Source organism: Pseudopodoces humilis, chromosome 10 (assembly GCF_049639895.1).
Source record: "Pseudopodoces humilis isolate 2021_Gansu_Grassland_sample_001 chromosome 10, ASM4963989v1, whole genome shotgun sequence".
NCBI classification, from domain to species: Eukaryota; Metazoa; Chordata; class Aves; order Passeriformes; family Paridae; genus Pseudopodoces; species Pseudopodoces humilis.
The window spans coordinates 17,320,934-17,338,720 of NC_142209.1; the positions used below are offsets into that span (position 1 = coordinate 17,320,934).

General features: G+C 36.8%; 1 protein-coding gene across 3 annotated transcripts in view; it reads left to right on the top strand.

Annotated features, from left to right (window-relative positions):
- The window catches only part of COL24A1 (collagen type XXIV alpha 1 chain), a 126,145-nt gene that overhangs the window by 46,024 nt on the left and 62,334 nt on the right, over window positions 1–17,787 (top strand). For all 3 annotated transcript variants that reach the window (XM_088060537.1, XM_088060538.1, XM_088060539.1), the window contains 7 exons: window positions 559–603; window positions 4,361–4,414; window positions 4,506–4,550; window positions 4,948–5,001; window positions 5,628–5,681; window positions 7,336–7,389; window positions 14,519–14,572. In XM_088060537.1, coding sequence (XP_087916663.1) covers window positions 559–603; window positions 4,361–4,414; window positions 4,506–4,550; window positions 4,948–5,001; window positions 5,628–5,681; window positions 7,336–7,389; window positions 14,519–14,572 — 360 coding nt within the window. The remainder of the gene's footprint in view (window positions 1–558; window positions 604–4,360; window positions 4,415–4,505; window positions 4,551–4,947; window positions 5,002–5,627; window positions 5,682–7,335; window positions 7,390–14,518; window positions 14,573–17,787) is intronic.

Consider the following 17,787-nt stretch of genomic DNA (forward strand, 5'->3'; position numbering starts at 1 on the left):
GATGTCAGTCTGCCTTGGAGGATGTTGCTGGAGCATTCAGCTTCCCATGTGGATAGTTTAGAGCCGGTTGGAGAGAGTGTGTAGGCACCCGAGGAGGGAGGAGAGCACAAAGGTGTCTTCTGTGCCGTGTCCAGCAGCCATGCCCAGTTGGGCACTTTCAGAATAGCCTTAGGTTTGCTTGCATAAAACTTCCCTTCCCTGTGGGTGCCAGCAGGCTGCAGTGGGCCCTGTGTATGTTATCCACTGGCCAGCAGGTGCCAGGCGTTGGGACACCTTGCATGAGACAAGGTGACCTGCAGGGCTACAATACTCGTTTCACACAGGGCAAGGAAATTTAGCAACAATTTTTGGCAGTGTTTCAGCCTCTTCTGAGTTAAACTGTGGCAGAGGCAGTAGTGGAGTACTAACTGTATTTCTCTAAACATTGATAAGCTGTCACTCTTTGGAAACTCTTTAAAAATCAAAACCGACTTGCTTTGTAGATTACTTTTATCTTCTCAATGGGATTTCTTTCTAAATGGTAAAATTCAGATAATCTAAGATTAACTTTCTTTAAAGGGAATTGTTGGTGGTGTTGGTCCTCCTGGATTTCCAGGACTAAGAGTGAGTATACTTTTATTACTTACTTTGATGTGGCTGCGTTAGAGCTTTTGTCTTGTGTGTTTGAAATAATAAAAACAATTCTGAACAATTAGGAAAATTCAAGGATATAAACAGCTTTTGTTTTAGACAGCCATGATTTTAAATAATGTCACTCTACAAAAGTGCTATAATGTTGTCAGCATGGAGCATTTCTGTACTTGCTGTGGATTTGAATGTTTGTTTCTGATCCAGTGTGTTTGGTTTTTTTTTATTTTAAATTACCAAGTTTGCTAGTTTATAGCACTAAAGCCAGTGTGAAGGGTGCAATGTTTTCAAACATTTTAAGGACAACAGTCCTCACTGGTTCCTGAATATGGCTACCAAATTCAAAGCAGAATTATTTTCTAAGAAAAATTACTTTATCACGTTTACAATACCATATTAATTTATATATATATATATATATATATATATATATATATATATAGAATAAGGCTGTGATGCTCACTTTGGAGTTGCACACAGTAGTTGTACCTATCAACTGTGCCAGAGAAGCTCTGTGGGTGCTACAGAAGGTGGGAAAGACATTCATTCTGAATAATCTCACTCTCTTGTTTCTTTTAATTCTTGGCTTTACTCATAGAGGACCTCTGATTCTTGATGTTGTCTCAGTCATGTCTGGCTACACAGCCACGTTCTTAACAAGGGAGAAATAATAAGTGTTTACTGTTGAATTAAGGAAGTGTTTGCTTTGTGGTTTTTTTTGATATCTACAGATCTGAAACATTCTTGATAAGTTTGTACTTTACAGTGATGGTCATCTCACTTTTCCTTTGAAGCACAGCAGCTGAGTTCAGTTGTTACTCTTTCTAATTATTTGTTCATAACAAAAAAGGATTCCTGTAATCATCCTTTGCTGCCTGATTAGGATTGTTATGGCATTGCTATAGTGAAAACAAAAGCTTGGTCGAGAAACCTCTGTAACTTCCAGCCTTCATCATGCAAACATGATTTTCTGTGCTCTTGTCAGTTGACAGAGTCAGGCCAATTGATGCTCTAGTGAGACTGGAGCTAGCACTCTTGAGAATTTGCTTAGAATTGTGGCTTGCTTTTCTCTCTTACATGACTGTCTTTGGAATTTAATCTCAAAGACTTTGATAATTGTACAAATGTACCTGAGGTTTTTTAAAAAAGCCTACTATATGTCACTTCCAAAAAGTTACTGTTCCTGATTATTTTGACTAAAACTTCACTGTTTAGTCCTGCATAGAGTTCACGAGCATAAATGTTTGCAGGATCAAAGCTGCATGTGCCTTCTTGCTGAGTTGCAATCACTTAGAGAGAGATTGAGTGTTTTTTGAGAAATAGAGAAATCATATTCAGAGTTTCTTTACAAGGGACCATTGCACTCTCTGATCTGTAGCAGAATTTCACCACGACCCTGGGGGAGTTTCAGGTGACCCCAGCATCTGCAGGTACAGCCTGTGTGGTGCAGCTCTGTTCCTCAGCCACCTCTGCTCTCTAAACAGGTCTGTGCTCCCTGGCCTCAGGTTCCTCTTGTCCAGGCAGATGCTAATTGTCATCCAAAACTGACTAAAGAGCTACAATCCTCAGTGTTTGCTTTAGAATACTTAGTCAATCATAATACATTATACAAGGTGCAATATTGAGCATGAGATTAAATATATTTTTCTGGCAGAATCCAAGAGTATCAATTCAAGTAGCTTGTCCAGCCAAGCTGTGTGCAGTGTCAAGAGTTATATTTTTCTCTTTGTTCATGAGAACAATGGCAAAATGAGCAGCAACAGCAAGCTGAGTCCAGTAATTCCTTCCATCTATGATTTTTTTTAAATGTACAAAGCTGTTGCCAAGTTCAGAGTTTTGGCTGGCTGAGTCAGTCTTTCAAGACTTAGCAAGGCCATGAGTTTTAATAAGATGAAGAGTTTCAGAAAATTTTCTGCTAGATACCTGAATTAGTTTTTCTTTTTAATTTCTTTTTCCTTTTAAAAACCCACCTAATACTAGGAAAACATTAATTTTCCTTTTGTGGTATTTTTATCTTTTTGACTGGAAAAAGGAATTTGCTTTTAGTTTCACTTGTCATGTAGAAATGTTGGAAAAACGTACACTTCATGTAGCTGCAGGTTTTATTGATCAGCAAGTTTTATCCAAAGTGATAAGCATACGTTAACTTATAGCAAGGCTGTTGTAGGTGGAGAAAGATTTAAAAACCTGACAGACTAACTAATTCAGTTTTTATAAATTTAATTTAATAATAATTTAATAAGTTTAAATAAAAAAGTAGTACTTTTTCAGTTTTATTTTTGTGTAGTTTCAGTTCTTTGCTGTTAATTAAATCACACAATATACCTGGAGACTATGAGAGGTGTTTAATGAACCTGAATGTTTTAAAGCTGTTTTGGAATTTCTTCCTGTTGCTATTGTAAGCCAAATTTCCCAGTTCAGTATCCCTCTGTGAATTTCCAATCAATGCTGTTGTTACCTGCATTTCAGCATTCAGTATCATTAATGCATAAATGCTTTGCTGAACTAGAATATGTAGCACACATCTGAGACAGCAGTGTAAGCAATTTGCTTGATCAGCTAGCATGACAGAATATATAATTTAAGCAGTCATGAAAAGCTAAAGCAATGTGGAGTGGCAATTTTCTTAGGAGCTCTACCAAGCACTATTAAGACACTAAGTGACTGGTCTTGCTTTTTCTTCACTGAGCCTTAAGTCTGATGGTGGCTGCAGAAAAATGTGATTGCTAACATTGCTGAAAGAGTCTCCAGAGAATAATGAATGTGTGCTGAACTGGAAATGCATAAATGTCCATCTCATCTTTCCATATCACTCTCAGCAAGTGGCAAAAAATTTCTTTATTCATATGTGTTGTTAAATTCTTGCATAGCCATAGTGATATAACATTGCCTTTTTGGGGTTTTTGTCCCCTGAGGTTGAATAGGCAGCAAGTACAAAGACTTCTCCCTTTGTAATATAATTTTAACTATTGTAGGTCAGCTTTTATGTTTAGCTCATGCTTTTTCATTAATATTGTTGCTGTGCTGATCTTTAAAGGTTCTTAAATTCTTTAAAGATTCCTAATTTTTGTGATTTAGGTTTTTTTTATTTCCTGTCATAAAACTAAATAAAAGTGCCTAAATAAATCCCAAATAAATAATGTAGTAAGGACTCTGAAGGTGCATTAGAACAGAAAAGGTTAGCGTGCCCATCAGAACGTAGGGTTGATTTTGCATGCTTGGTATTTAGAGTAGCATCTCTCTTATTTAAATTTTTTTAAAATTTTTTTCTTTTAATTCATAGAAGTCACTGATAGATGAGAAATTGAGTAAAAAGGCCATTAAAAAGGCTGATTTTCGTGGTCCTACTCATCATAGAAAAACTTCTTTAAGCCAAATTTGATGCCCACAGAGGAGTGCTGTGCCTAAGGACAGCAGCAATGGCCACTGAATGTGCAGCTGCGGTACAAAAGAAAGCTCCCTTAATTTGCATTGCCAAATCTGTGCACTGTGATCTTCTCTTGAATTTGTAATCTACAGAAGAGGCAAGTTTTGTTTCTCATGTTTCTTCTGATGATGTTGGGAACTGTAAACGTGGAGGAATCATGACACTGATACTTTTTTTTTCCCTAAGAAATTAACCTAAAAAATATTTTTGTTTCTCTCTGTGATGCACAAAAATGCCACATTCCGTTAGGAGTCTTTAAGTTACTCCATTTCACCAAATGCAGTCACCTTTCTTGCTGTTTGATAGGGAGACATTGGGCCAGCAGGACCGAGTGGACCATCAGGAATTCCAGGGCCCACGGTATGGTATTTAATCATCCCACAGCCAAGTGCCTATGCTGCTTTCCAAATTATAGTCAAGCACTGGATTTATGTTTTCTTTATTTTAACAGGGTTTCCCAGGGAGTGTGGGACAGCCTGGAATGAAAGGTGATAAGGTGATTTAAATATTTTCATTATCTTGGAGATACATAGCTCTTTCAGGATTCCTTCATTAGAACTTGAGTATAATACCTGACAAAGTTCCTTCCCTTTTTCCTTTTGATTTCTTTTGTCTTCTGACTTTTATTTTTTAAATTTATGTCAGACTCATGATCTGGTGCTTTAGACCAAGTTTTTTCTGAACAGAACACTAACTACCGTACATCGTAATATCCAGTCTGGGTCTTTAGACTTTCCTGGAAGAGGTATTTCAGTGCAACACCTTGCATTGTCAAAGATCTGTGTTAAATTTAAATTGTGAACATTGAATTAATCTTTCTTATTCTCTGTTTCTGAAAACTACCCCACTTGAAGCCACATACATATGTCTGTATAAAATTATATGTTGTTTAGGGTGAACATGGCCTTGCAGGAGAGCCAGGAGATCAGGGCTACCCAGGAGACAAGGTAAGTTATAATTGCATTGTTTTAAAAAATTATCCAATTTCAGCAACTTCATCAGGCTTATGAGTCTCTTGAAATGCAGCAGGTTGGTTGTATGAAAGTAGAATGCAGGAGTAATACTTTCTGGAAATCACTGTATTAACATATTTAAAAGAAATTCTGTGCTAATTAAAACTCAGTTATGGAAAGTGTGCAGACAGACAAGTATAGGGCACAAGAAGAATTCTGGCGGCTGTGTGTATGGAGATGCATCAAACAAGGATTATGGTGTGATCTCAATCTTTTAAGGAACTGATGTAAAAGGTATTTTTCCTTTGACCCTGGAGGTTCATCTGCAGCTCACCTGGACCTACTGTGTTTGGCAGCAGCACACAGTCTGACATGCTCCTTCACATCATCAAACTGAGATAAATAAGGATCTTCTTTCCTGTTTGGCTAGTACATCAGAAGTCACTGAAATAGCACATCCTGTGAGAACTCTTTTGATGAAAGCTGAATGTTAGAAGATAGTTTTCAACCTGCACAATTCTTTTGAAGCCAGTTTCTGGTGTAAAAATATAGCAATTTATTATTTCCAACATAACACAACAATTAATTTTCATGTGCATTAAATAGCTTTCTTTTTTCAGGGTGCTCTTGGTTTACCAGGACCCCCAGGGATAAGAGGAAAACCAGGACCCCCAGTAAGTTTACATATCAAATTTTGCTCTCATTATATCACTATGTGTTGTTGATACCTGATATTTTATACTACTGTTGGTATTTGACAATTTTGTGTGATTGTTATGTTCACAGTGCATATAATCTCCTAGAAGTGACTTAATTCAAAACGCATAAAGAATAAGTTCTAAGCTGCTTTTATTTCTAGTGATTGATGTTAATGAGTGAGTCACATCCTACAATGTGAGACTTCATTACAAAGATCAGTATATGTGTCAAATTTTAATAGAGTGCTTAGGATATTAGATATTCTGTGCCAGTCACTGTGTGGGGAAATGGACATGTAGGTAATATTTGAAACAAATCCACTGAGAGCTTTGGGAACTTCCAGATGACCATTTGGACTAGATGGATTTGGAGGGAATGTGTGAGATCTCATTAATAATGGCCAGTCATTTCTCACAGGGATGGGAGTAGTCATGAATTCCTGTATTTAGTGATTTTTAGCAGCTTTAAAGGCATCTATGCACTGCTGCCGCTTCTGCTGCATTTTTAAATGTTGAGGCAGAAAAGGCATACTGCACAGGGTTACCTGGCTTTTCCTCACCTGTTTTTAATGCTAATATCTGTCTCTTTTCAATATATAATTGAAAGCTGCCATTACTCACTCCAATGTCAATTTTCTTATGTACAATCAAGCCAATAAGTAATAAACCTACTTAGACCTCATGAATGTCATGGGCCTTTAACTTCAGTAACAAACACTTTCCTTGTCCCATAGAATTTACAGTATAAACACTGAGCCTGCAACAAACTTATGCAAATTTGCTTAAGCTTAGATGGGGAAAATAATATTTTTTACTTTTAAAAGTACAGTATTATTTATTTTAAGATAAGCATGTGAATCAGCCTATTCCTGAAAGAGTTCAGGATTTTTAATCAGAAGCTTACATGTCCAACCTTGTGACTTATGTTAAATTAAGCTATGAGAACTCCGTTCTGCAAGTAATAGAAATTTAACTTTGTAGAATAAATTTACAATGAAGTAATTCATGTTAAAACTTAGAGAAACATTTCCCAGTCAGACCTTAAGTTTGCTCAAGTGACATCTAGTTATGGTGGCAGAAAGCTTGTGAAAATGTGGAAGAACAGATATATCTTAGAGAAATCAGAACAGATGTAACTTAGAGATATTTGGCCCATTTTTAGATGGATTGAAATTTGTGTATAATGGAGTTACCATTACATGTGAATAGGACCTATTTTATTGTTATTAATCACAAAACTGCCATGTCTTTGGCTATGACTTAAAATAATGTAAGTGTGTAAACCAATATCCGTAACAGTTATTTTTCTGAACATTTAAATAATATGTAGTTTTTATTGTGAAAACAGCTATATATTTAAAGGGGTTTTTATATGCTTCCTCCCAAAACTCCTAATTTTCTCTGTCCTAAACTAATTTGAATTTTTTTGTTGGGACTTCAAAGAGATATGAAGAGCTAGTTTTAATAGTGTCCAAAGAGAGGCAGGTATAAAATTTCCTATTTAGTGAAAATGTCATCTCAACATTTCTGCCGGCCTTTTTGTTAATAAATGTTCTTAAAATCTTCTTAACCATTTGTTGTTGAAAATAAATTATCATCAGAAATCTTAACTGTTTGGATTTTTTTTAAGGGGAAAATTGGAGAACCTGGACCCCGTGGACCATTGGGTCCTCAAGGACCTGAGGTAAGAAGTTGCTTGATAGCAGTAAAATTGAATGTCGGCTCTAAATTATGAAAAAAAGAGGTAGATGAGTTTGCTTCATAAAAGACTGTTTTCTTAGTTGAATTAGGAAAATCTTTTTATTCAGTCATATTTGATGAATTCATTCTCCTCCATAAAGTACAAAAGCTTATAATTTTTTTCTGCAAAATATTAATGTGCAGGATCTTTGAATACAAATAGTTCTTCATTTGCTTATGTGATTAGGATTTGCTGTCTCTCAAGTCCTGTTGTTATGGGGTACACCTGGAATGAGACTTACATGATTTCTCAGGCACACTTCCATTTGTAAATACTGAAACATGTTTACAAATGGGATTTTTCATTTTCCAAGCCAAGGCTGCATATTTATCACATACAAGAAACACAAAGAATAAACACCACTTACCTGGGAAGTGTTGCCAAGCAGTTGAATCTAGAAGTGAAGTTTCCTAAAAACTCCTTAATGCTATGGGAGTCTACACAGAAACTGTCAGTCTCCAAATTGTCCCATTTTGGTGCTTTTTTGCATTTATACCACAGGCTTTAAGGAAAAATGCTGTGGTCTATGCCAGAAAGAAAGGTTTATACACAGACATATGTATTTGCTGGAGAGATGAAAGCAGAAAGTGGATTGTTCTTTCTAATCAGCCTCCTTCAATGAGTGTATTTTGGGTTTTGTTTGGTTTGTGGTGGAGTTTCTTTGTTTGTTTGGGGGTTTTACATTTTTTTAAAAAATATGAATGGAAGGCATATACTAGCAATGATCTTTTTTCTGCCTTTACATGAGGATATCTCCTCAAACCAAGGCTCTATGTTCCTACCTTTCTAATTAGGCAAAAGCCCTCACTGAGAGAAAACTCACTAGGAAGTGCATTGTAGCAACACAAGGTGGTCTTGTCAGAATAAGCCTCTCTGGTTTAGTCAAGGGATGTGCAGAAGACACAAAGCCTGTGCACATTGTCTACAGCTGCCACCATCTGTGGCTCAGGATTCTGGATTTTTTGAGCCTCTTCATTATTAACAAAAGAGGCCCTTGCATGATCTCTTTGCACAGCTTCCAGCAAGGGAGACCTGCAGCAGGTTAATCCCAAATTGTTGGTCTTGAGGCCTGTGTCCTACTGTCCCTGCTGCCTGTGCTGGTAGTCCTTCACAGTTCCTTATTCCAGCACAGACATGCTGCTCCTTTGTGTCTGGGGAAAAGATCATTGTTCTGGGCTGGTTGTCCTCAGGGCAGATATGGATGGGAGTCTTTCTGTCTGAAAAGTTCAGCATTTCCCCTTGCTCAGGAGTGCAGAATGACTTCATCATTAGAAGGCAAAAAAATGCATGATGCTAGATAATTAAAACTTGAGTAGTTTTTTTGAGTAATTGTCTGCAAAATGGCAGGCTTAAAACTACAAAGCAATGTTTCTCTTAACTTCATTCATGCAAGACAGGTCCAAATTAAGTACAAGAGGTTTTTCCACCTTTTAACTTCATACAAATATGGTCACCATATGGCAAAATAGAAACAAAAGGAATGTAGGATAGCAGCATACTGGGATTTTGGACAAATTGAAGATACTAGAAGTTCTACAATGAAAGGAATTTAAAATAAGCAGCTTAAAACTGAAAAGTGTATGTGTCCTTCCTGTTACACTATCCTATAAAAATAAGCTAGTTGTTGCCAGAAGTTATTTAGGCACAACTAAATATATGAAGTATGAGCAGATAATGTAGATTTTTCCACAAGAAAAGCCTACTGTCATATGTCTGATCATGTCTCTTCTTCCAAAACCAGACAGCTAGCAGGTCAGACGGGGCTGCTTTCCTTGTTCCTATTTCATCATCTGAATGGTCAGACTTCCTGTGACCCCATGTAGAAAACACACATTATGTTCTACACTAAATGTTTCCTTGATGCTTCTGGAAATAGAAGACTGTAACGAATTAGTGTCTTACAAGGAGAGTACTTTGAATTTAGTATAGATGTGGCAATCCATACTGTATGCCTTCTATGAAAGATTTTATTTTAAAAACCCCCGAAAACAAACCTATATTGGGATTTGCTGGACTCTGCTGTGAGCAGGAGGAACAAGGCTGTGTCTACCCAGTGGCAGAATCTCTCAGACTCTACTTCAGCTGTTTCTCTCTCCTTTCGTCCAAGGTTAAAGACAGTGGGATTTATAATTGTGCCTTGTCCCCATTTGTTTTGTATATATGAAATAAGAAGGTGGGGATTCTTTGATCTTTCCAGTTACACATTTGAATGTTTCATTTCCAGTATAATGAATAAGCAGTCCTATCCCTGATTTTCTTCCTGTGTAAACTGCTGTAACTCTGGCACTACAGCAGCTGAAATCTATAACTATCTCTGCACACAGTGGTGGGAGCAGGGCAGGCAGACTCTGATCATCTTCAAGGGGTTTTGTGTTTTTAAATGCAGATCACCAGTAAATTGCTTCCTAAATCTTCCCTCTGCAGCTGTGCAGCCAAGGTGCACCAGGTCAGAGTTGAAATAAGCCACCCACCTATAGCCAAGGTCCATTTGAGACCTGCAGTGCTGATGGCAGGAGGGACGGAGGTCTCACTCTTTCTCTCTGGGTGGCTGGACAAGGGTTGGCTGACAAGTGATTTTTTTCAGTGCAGGAGTCCTGCAGTGTCAAGCCAAATTCTCTTCTGGGTATGTTTCTGCAGACCAGGGTCTGTCGCATGCCTGAATGCTCACTGGCTATACTCAGTGAACACTTCATGGAGTGTATTCTTCATCAGTTGACACATTGTGCTGCTTTGTCACGCATCTGAAAATGAACTGCCAAAATGTGAAGTTTCTGTAGAGCTTTGTTTTATTCGTATGACAACTGGAAAGTGCTGATCTGACTGTTTTAACCCACAATGTCTCTGTTTACTGTGTACAATGAAGTATGCAGTGCTTATTGTTAATGTGAATGTAATTAGACAAGCCTTTAACAGGCTTCCACATGTATTCAGAATATTTTGTAGTTAAATTTTGCTCTTGGAATTGCATTCTATTATCCCCCAAACTGATGTGCCTTCAGAGTGTTATAAATAGGTTTCATATGAAGCAGAGAGAATTAGTCATTACCTTCAATAGAACTTTTTTCATCTGTGCAGTATTTTGATCTGAAGTCATTAGCTTATTCCTTCAGGAAGGTACTTGTATAGGACTCAGCTGGTGTGTTTTGTGCTCAAGGCAGTAGCCTTACAAAATAAAAGGATACATTCAAATAACAGTAATGAGTCAAAAAGGCACACATTTTGTAGGTGAATCAGTGGCTGCTTTGAGGTGTTCATTTAACAAAAACTTTATTTTTAGTGCATGTTTCACATGCATTATCACATGATTTTTTGAGTTTTTGCAAACAATGCCAGGTGTGCAGTGATAACATAGCCTTCTGTTTCAATATTGCATCAAATAACTTGCATGCAAATGATTTGTAGGAAGCATAGAAGTAAAAGTAATTCAAATGCTGAATTAATTTTGTGTTCTGGCATATATCTGAGGAACTGGTCTTGTAGAGCTGCTTATACTCTCTACTTGCCTTTGCATGGAATCTTCATCTGGTCCTTTCCCAGAGTTCTATGTCTGCATAACACATCCTTTCAGAAGAATAAGAAACTTATTGGAGAATTTTAGCTTTTTGCAGAAACCTTCCTTTTGTGATTTGGTTATCAAAATTAATAATGAATCTCTAACAAGGTATCTTGTTGAAATTCAGTAGCTACATACAGTCAGTCTTGCTTCTGAAAATTTATTCTAAATTCTCATTGAAATGAACTGCAACCTGTGATTGAATGAACTCTTATTGGAGCAGGGAAACCTGGTGACTGAAGGGACTACTGCAGTCCCTGGAGACTTGTTTCCCCTCCGTGCTGCCCTTCCACCAGTGCTTGGCTGATCCCCTTGAGGGCAGCCAATGGCATGAAGATGGCTGGCAAATGTCATGTGAAAACAGTTTGAAGTGGGATTCCACAAATGTGAAAGGATTCCCCATGGAAACGGAGTGCAATGTCTCAATATTTCTGATAGTCTGCTTCCCTACTAGCAGCCACACAGAAAAACAAAAGAAAAGCAAAATCTTTGGCAGAGTGCTCATCTTGGGGCAGAGACATGCCCTAACATAGTAAAAGCTTAGTCATCTCTGCATTTTTTTTAATTAAACATTATATAGATAAACAAGAGCAATAAATATATTAATTTTATATTTAAGTGTTCAGTACAAAAGGCAGCACTTCCACTGCAAAGTTAAAGCACATTTGTGTTAAGACAGTTGGCATTTCAGGTTTTTCTGATGCCACATCTCCTTTGATTAAATGGATTCTAAAGTGCTTTGCTGGCAAAAGATCACATCTATAGCAAGATTTTGAAAATAATTTGTATCCTACCAGCTGCCGGGCTTCTGGCTGATGGAAATTAAGACTATGCATTTCCTTAGAAGTCATAATACTGAGGGCTGTTTTGTTTTGAATAGTTTCTGCTGAAAACTACAGCTGGAAGCTATACATTAATATCCTGGCCTTTCACTTATGGAAGAATAATGAATTTTTAATCTGGAGTAACTTCTCAGGGAGCTGGCTGCTGAATAACTCATGGCAAATTTAGGTATTTCTAGAGATGCATCCCACTTCACTACAAGGAAGCTGTCGCCCTGAAAACTCAGCTTCTGAGCTTGCTAACATAGTTTTCTAAAGACTTTCCCAGGACAGTAACTATAAACATAGATATGTGTACATTCTTTCTGTTACACGTCTTGTGATGAGCATCTCTCATAGCCAGTGCAGTGAGAAAGTGTTATCCTGACCATCCAACCCCTGGCCATGGTCACAAACCTATAAATCCTGGGAAGAAAAATAAACTCTGCTCTTTCCTTCACCACACCTCAACCTGTGTCCGCGTGATCTATTGATCTTCAGCAGTAACAGGAAGCTGAATGGCAGGAGCTATTGCTGAGGTGTTTCAAGAGCTCCTTCCTGGTTCATTCTTTTTCTGGAATTGTCTAAAGTGGCTGTTTGTGTCCTGGGTTATTACTGTTATTTCATGGATTATTCATGCGAGAACATCTTAGAAACAGTGTTCTAATACTGCCATAGCATCTGCCTTTTCTCCAAGGTTGTGCTCAAGAGGAAAAGTCTTAATCCATCTTCACAGAAAAGATAAAAATTATGAGGATTTAAAATTTTTAAGTGCATTGTTTAGTGTTGATGTTCTCAGGTCAGTAGCCCTCTTGTATCCTAAGATTTTCCCTGAGATGAAAAGATTTCAAAATACCGTATTTGTTCTATCTGCAACAGTACTTGTCCACACCTACGTCTCATGGCCCTTACTGAATTCCCTCTAGAAAAATTTAAACAAATAAAGTAGATCTATTCCTTTATAAAAGCATTAGAATCTTTCTAAATTAACATTTTTCTAGGCAGATTGTTTTCTGGAATGTTTCTTGCAAGAGGAAATTGTCTGTGTCAGCATTTAGCACTTGCTCACACATTAGAAACATAAAGATTTACAGATATATGAAACAACTCACCCCTTGGTAACTATTTGAGGTCTATAAATAAGTAAATTTAAAATTAAGAAGGGACAACTAAAAAACTCCAAGAAATTGACCTAACTCATCAATGTAGTTCAGCAGATAGTGGTGGCCAGGGTTTTCAGAAAAAAATACCTCCTCTTTTGAACTGTATAGAAATCAAGGAGGATGCAAATGAGTGCTTTAGGTATGATTCACAGGTCACATGTAAATTAATATTCTCTGTGCCACCTAGAGGCATGTTGGAACTGTTGCACAGCTCTGCTTGTAACTGCTGCTTTATGGCAAAAGAAAGAGAAATCACTGTGATGCATTGTGAAATGTTGAGTGTTAAAGTTGTTGCCCATCTTCTGAAAACACAGACCATTTTTATTCTTTTGTGGTTTTCTTTTAGACTCACTAGCATGCACGCGCTAAACCTGTGTTTTAAAAAATGGTTCTGTATATGTGGTTTTTGTTTCTATTTCTGGAAAAAGTATGCATACATTTTAATCTCTGATGATTTACTCTTAATGAAGAAGAAAACTTGTTTTCCCTAGTGTTAGACCATGGGTTTGCTTAAATGTAGTAATAAATATTTTGCTCAGAGGAAGTATCAGTCTTGCTGTTTTCAGATGGTAAAAATCAAAAGTTTATTAAAAAACCAAAATCAAATCCTGTCTTGGTAGGGGACTGCATGAGCAGTGTGCTAACTAAAGCATCAATTACCAATGCTTTATTTTATCCTACAAATGTAAAGATGGTGTGTCCTCTGGATATTTATAAAATTGAAATGAAATGAAATTTATGAAATTGAACTCACTACTGTATTGCATAAAGGTTAGCTGCACCATTTTTTTCCCTTAAAATATACTCATTTCTTTCAAAGCAGTCTAGCTGTAGCTGAGTTCCTCTGACACAAAGGCCAGGATCCTCATGGTGTCCCAACTCAATGCCTACTGGCCGGGTGGTTTGCAGTGATAAATTTAGTTGACTCCTTGTCTGCATATTTACTTTTTCTTTACTAACAGCTTGACCTATACTAGAGTCTATTTCACAAAGGCCTGTTCTGAATAATGCTACATGCTGGTGACCTTCAGGTACTGCCAGCCAGACCTAGATTATCCCCTGCTGATTTGGAGGCAAAAGGCTTCTTACCTTTCTCTTAATCTTGCAGTGATCTCGTCCTTAACGTGTGGCCAAGGATTAAAGGGCTTCAGCTGCTCTCTAAATTTAGGAAAAATTAGTTGAATTCATAAGTGCGAGGCCTGGTGCTGGCTGCTTTGTGGTGATTTTTTGTACCTCCAATCCAGTCCAGTGGTTTAATTTCGAACATTGCTTAGCGGATAAAAAGTCTTATCTTAAGAGAAATTAAATCCAGGCTGACATCTGCTAAATTGAGTTTAACGAAATCTGCCTAAAATCTGTCACTTATCCAAGTCCTTTCAAGGAAACATAATGGATTTTGACGTTTTTTGGGATGGTAGAACAAATTTATTTCTTATTTCTGTGACTCGGGTTTATTAAATGAATGAACAGAATCAAAACAAGTACATTGAAAACCATCCTACTCTGCAAATCATTTGTCTGTATGGTTTCTTTAGGGTTTTCCAGGAGATATTGGTGTACCTGGATTAAATGGCCCTGAAGGTCCTAAGGTAAGGTTATATGAAAACCTATTAAAAATAACAGTAAATAGCATTAATCTCTGAGGAAAAGGCTCTGAGAGATGGACTCTGACATTATGAGAAGATAATCTTACTGTCAGAATGCAGGTACTTTGCCTCAGGTATTTATATGAGGAAGTTATTTGAATGTTTAATGCTGTCCATGCAGTTCTGAGAGTAATTACTGTGTCAGGTGAAAGCATGTAATGGCAAAATAAGTGTGAGAAAATGCCATGTAGCTAGAAAGTAGCATATGTTGTTCCTGTATTTAAATAAAATGCATGCCAAATGTATGCAGATCTTTCTATTACCCAGGTTCCACCTGTACTAAAAATTAACAATTTTTAAAAGAAATGGTAGTTGAGGATATGGAAAATGTGTAAAATTCACATGCCTGATTAAATTAAGGATAAAATAATATATATAACAATAGAGGATAAAATTTATCTACAAAACTGTGACAGAATAATTTAGCTTCTCCTCTTTAGCAGACTGAGATTTTAGACCAAGTTTAGGCAATAATTCATATGAATTGAGTTTTCAATGAAGCTTTGAATAAAAGCAGATACAGGAAATTTTTGTTGAATTGGAAATGGTTGAGAGTAGTACAAAAAGTGCAGGTGGCTCAGAAATTAACCCAGAAGAAAATGATTGAATAATATCTAAAGACTGACTACTTGTTGAAAGGCAAGTACCAATGAAGTTCCTCACTCATCAGCCTTGGGACTATTCTTACATTGTATTTTCTATGGTAAATAGCCACAAGAATGGCAGAATGAAACCTGTATATGAAACAAAGTTGAGCATCTTTAGATTATCTAAAAAAATGCACTTTTTTCTAATTCATTTCACTTGTTATTTCAAATTGATCTATGAAAGGACTGAAACAATAAATCCTGTTACAAACTTAGACCAAAGACATTGCCAGATCTCTCTGAAATAAAAGCACAGTAATATCTTTAGTAATGCAGTTAGAAATTAAGTTAAATTGTAGAACACATGAGGCAAGATGTCTCATTAATGGCACTGCTCAAAGTGTGAGAAGGCTTTATCTCTGTAGTACATTACTGGGCATTTTTATTCTGAAGGACTTGATCAAGTGAGACTAGAAGCAGAAATAATACTTGAATGGCTTTATTCTGAGAGTGTGTTTATTAGACCAAAATGAAGGCCTTTTTTTAACTTTAAGTAAACTAGAGGGCAGAAACTGATGAGGCAAAAGAACTATGCAGGACCAACATTATTATTTGTCCAAGAACAAATCATACAGGTTGTCTGTGAATAAACAGACATGGAAATTACATTTTCTAACAGAGTTGTGAAATTCCGTAGCAGACTACTCAAGAAAACATAGGACGTTGAGTAGTAAATAGTTTAAAGATATGATCTTATTTGTACCCAGAAGATTGCAACAATATCTCCATGCCAAAGGAGATTCTTAAGAACCTCTCAAATAATCCAGTTGCTGAAGCTCTTTCAACCATGTCAAGAGCCTTTTACCAAAATAGACATGAATCAACTAGGAAGGCTGAGAGCTGGTTATCTGCTGAGGCAAATTGAGGAGAAGTTAAAATGTATTTCTAGAGGGTGTCCACCTTCAATTCAAATTTGAGATGCTTTGCTTGTTTGTTTATATGCATGTATGCATAACATTAGCAGCCTTATATTAACGAGTTTGTCCAACCATTGCAGTGCCAGCTGCTCTCGTGTTTCTGAGTTACCAGGGTGTTTACAAAAAAAAAAACGAACTTGTGGTGATGAAAGACTCTGTCTAGGGTCTAGGGAAAATACCAGAAGAGAAATACAGCAATTCTTGAACTACAGTTCAGATTTAGTTGTCCAAGTTTATACATGAATGATGTAACAGATCTAATCCCTGCTGCTCAGTTTTTTCAGTGATATGGTATTGTTGCACATTATATCCAGAGTTTTTGTTAGAATTCTGTTGATGTTTAATACATGTGCTACTGATCTGTTGCCTTTTCACAGCTTCCAGAGAAAAAACTTACCAAGAGGTGGACTACAAAATTTGGGACTCCATGTTCTTTTGATACAGAAATTACACAGCTGAACCAGATTTGGTTCTTTCCAGCACATTTGGTATTAGAGACAAAAAGCTTAGACAGCCTGCCTTAGTCGGGGAGAACTGATGGCTTACATTTGAAAAGGATTACCAAACTGGAAAAACTCTTATATTACTCCCAGTACTGAGGGAGAAGGTCTGCATAACTTTAGAAATGTTTGGCTTTTGGGATTCCCAGCTGCCTTGAGTTCACTGCAGTTCTAAAATTTTCCTCAAGCTTTTATTTTTAGAAAATTGTTCTCACTATGCTGCTATTTTCCTCATGTTTTTGTTTATGCTTCCTCGGAAGCAATACCCATTTTAAAAGCCAAGAAAGCTGGATAAACTTTTTTTAGCAATTGGTGTGGGATAAATTAAATTTCTTGGAAGTTTAAGCTCTGTTGAGTCTGATCAGCTGTCTCTAAATGCCAGTAGAAGTTCTGGATTGTAAATTTTCCCCAAATTAGTGAAATAATCAGCAAAACTGATCTCTCTAAATGATTGTTCAAAGGATTTATTATGTAATTTGGTCTACAAAACATTACTCAGCTTGGAAGCAATATTTTAGAAGGTGTTTGATCTTGATCCATCACTTATTAAAAAAAATAACAAAACACACATTTTTTTTAAAAAAGGGAATAAGAATGTTTTTAAGAAGTTCAGAAATAACTTTGTTTGTTCCCTGTGTTATTCTTTGCAAGTATTTATGCTCTCTAACCAAGAAAAGTAAGAGGAAAGGATGGTCAGAATATGCTGACTACCACTGTAGTTTTTCCAGCAGTGTGTTGTACCATGGAAAAAGCTAAGAGCTTCCTTCCCCTGGTAACTTATTAAACTTGTTAAACTTTCCCTCTGTTTGTATAACACATTTTAATAAAATGATTATTTGGAGTTTCACCTCTTCTGGAAGGGGTGGTCAACTGGGAAGTTATATATGTGAAATACAGGATACCCCATTTGCTGACTTGTGTTAATTTCCAGACACTTTGGCACATGTGTAATGACTACCTTCATTTTCTGTTTTTGCCTGAAACCCCGAGGAGGAGATGGAAATGTCATTTAGTATTAATATTCAGTTTACAGTCTGGAACTTTTTTCTGGATTCAGTTAAGTGCAGTGGAAGGGTGTGTACAGTAGCAGTGCT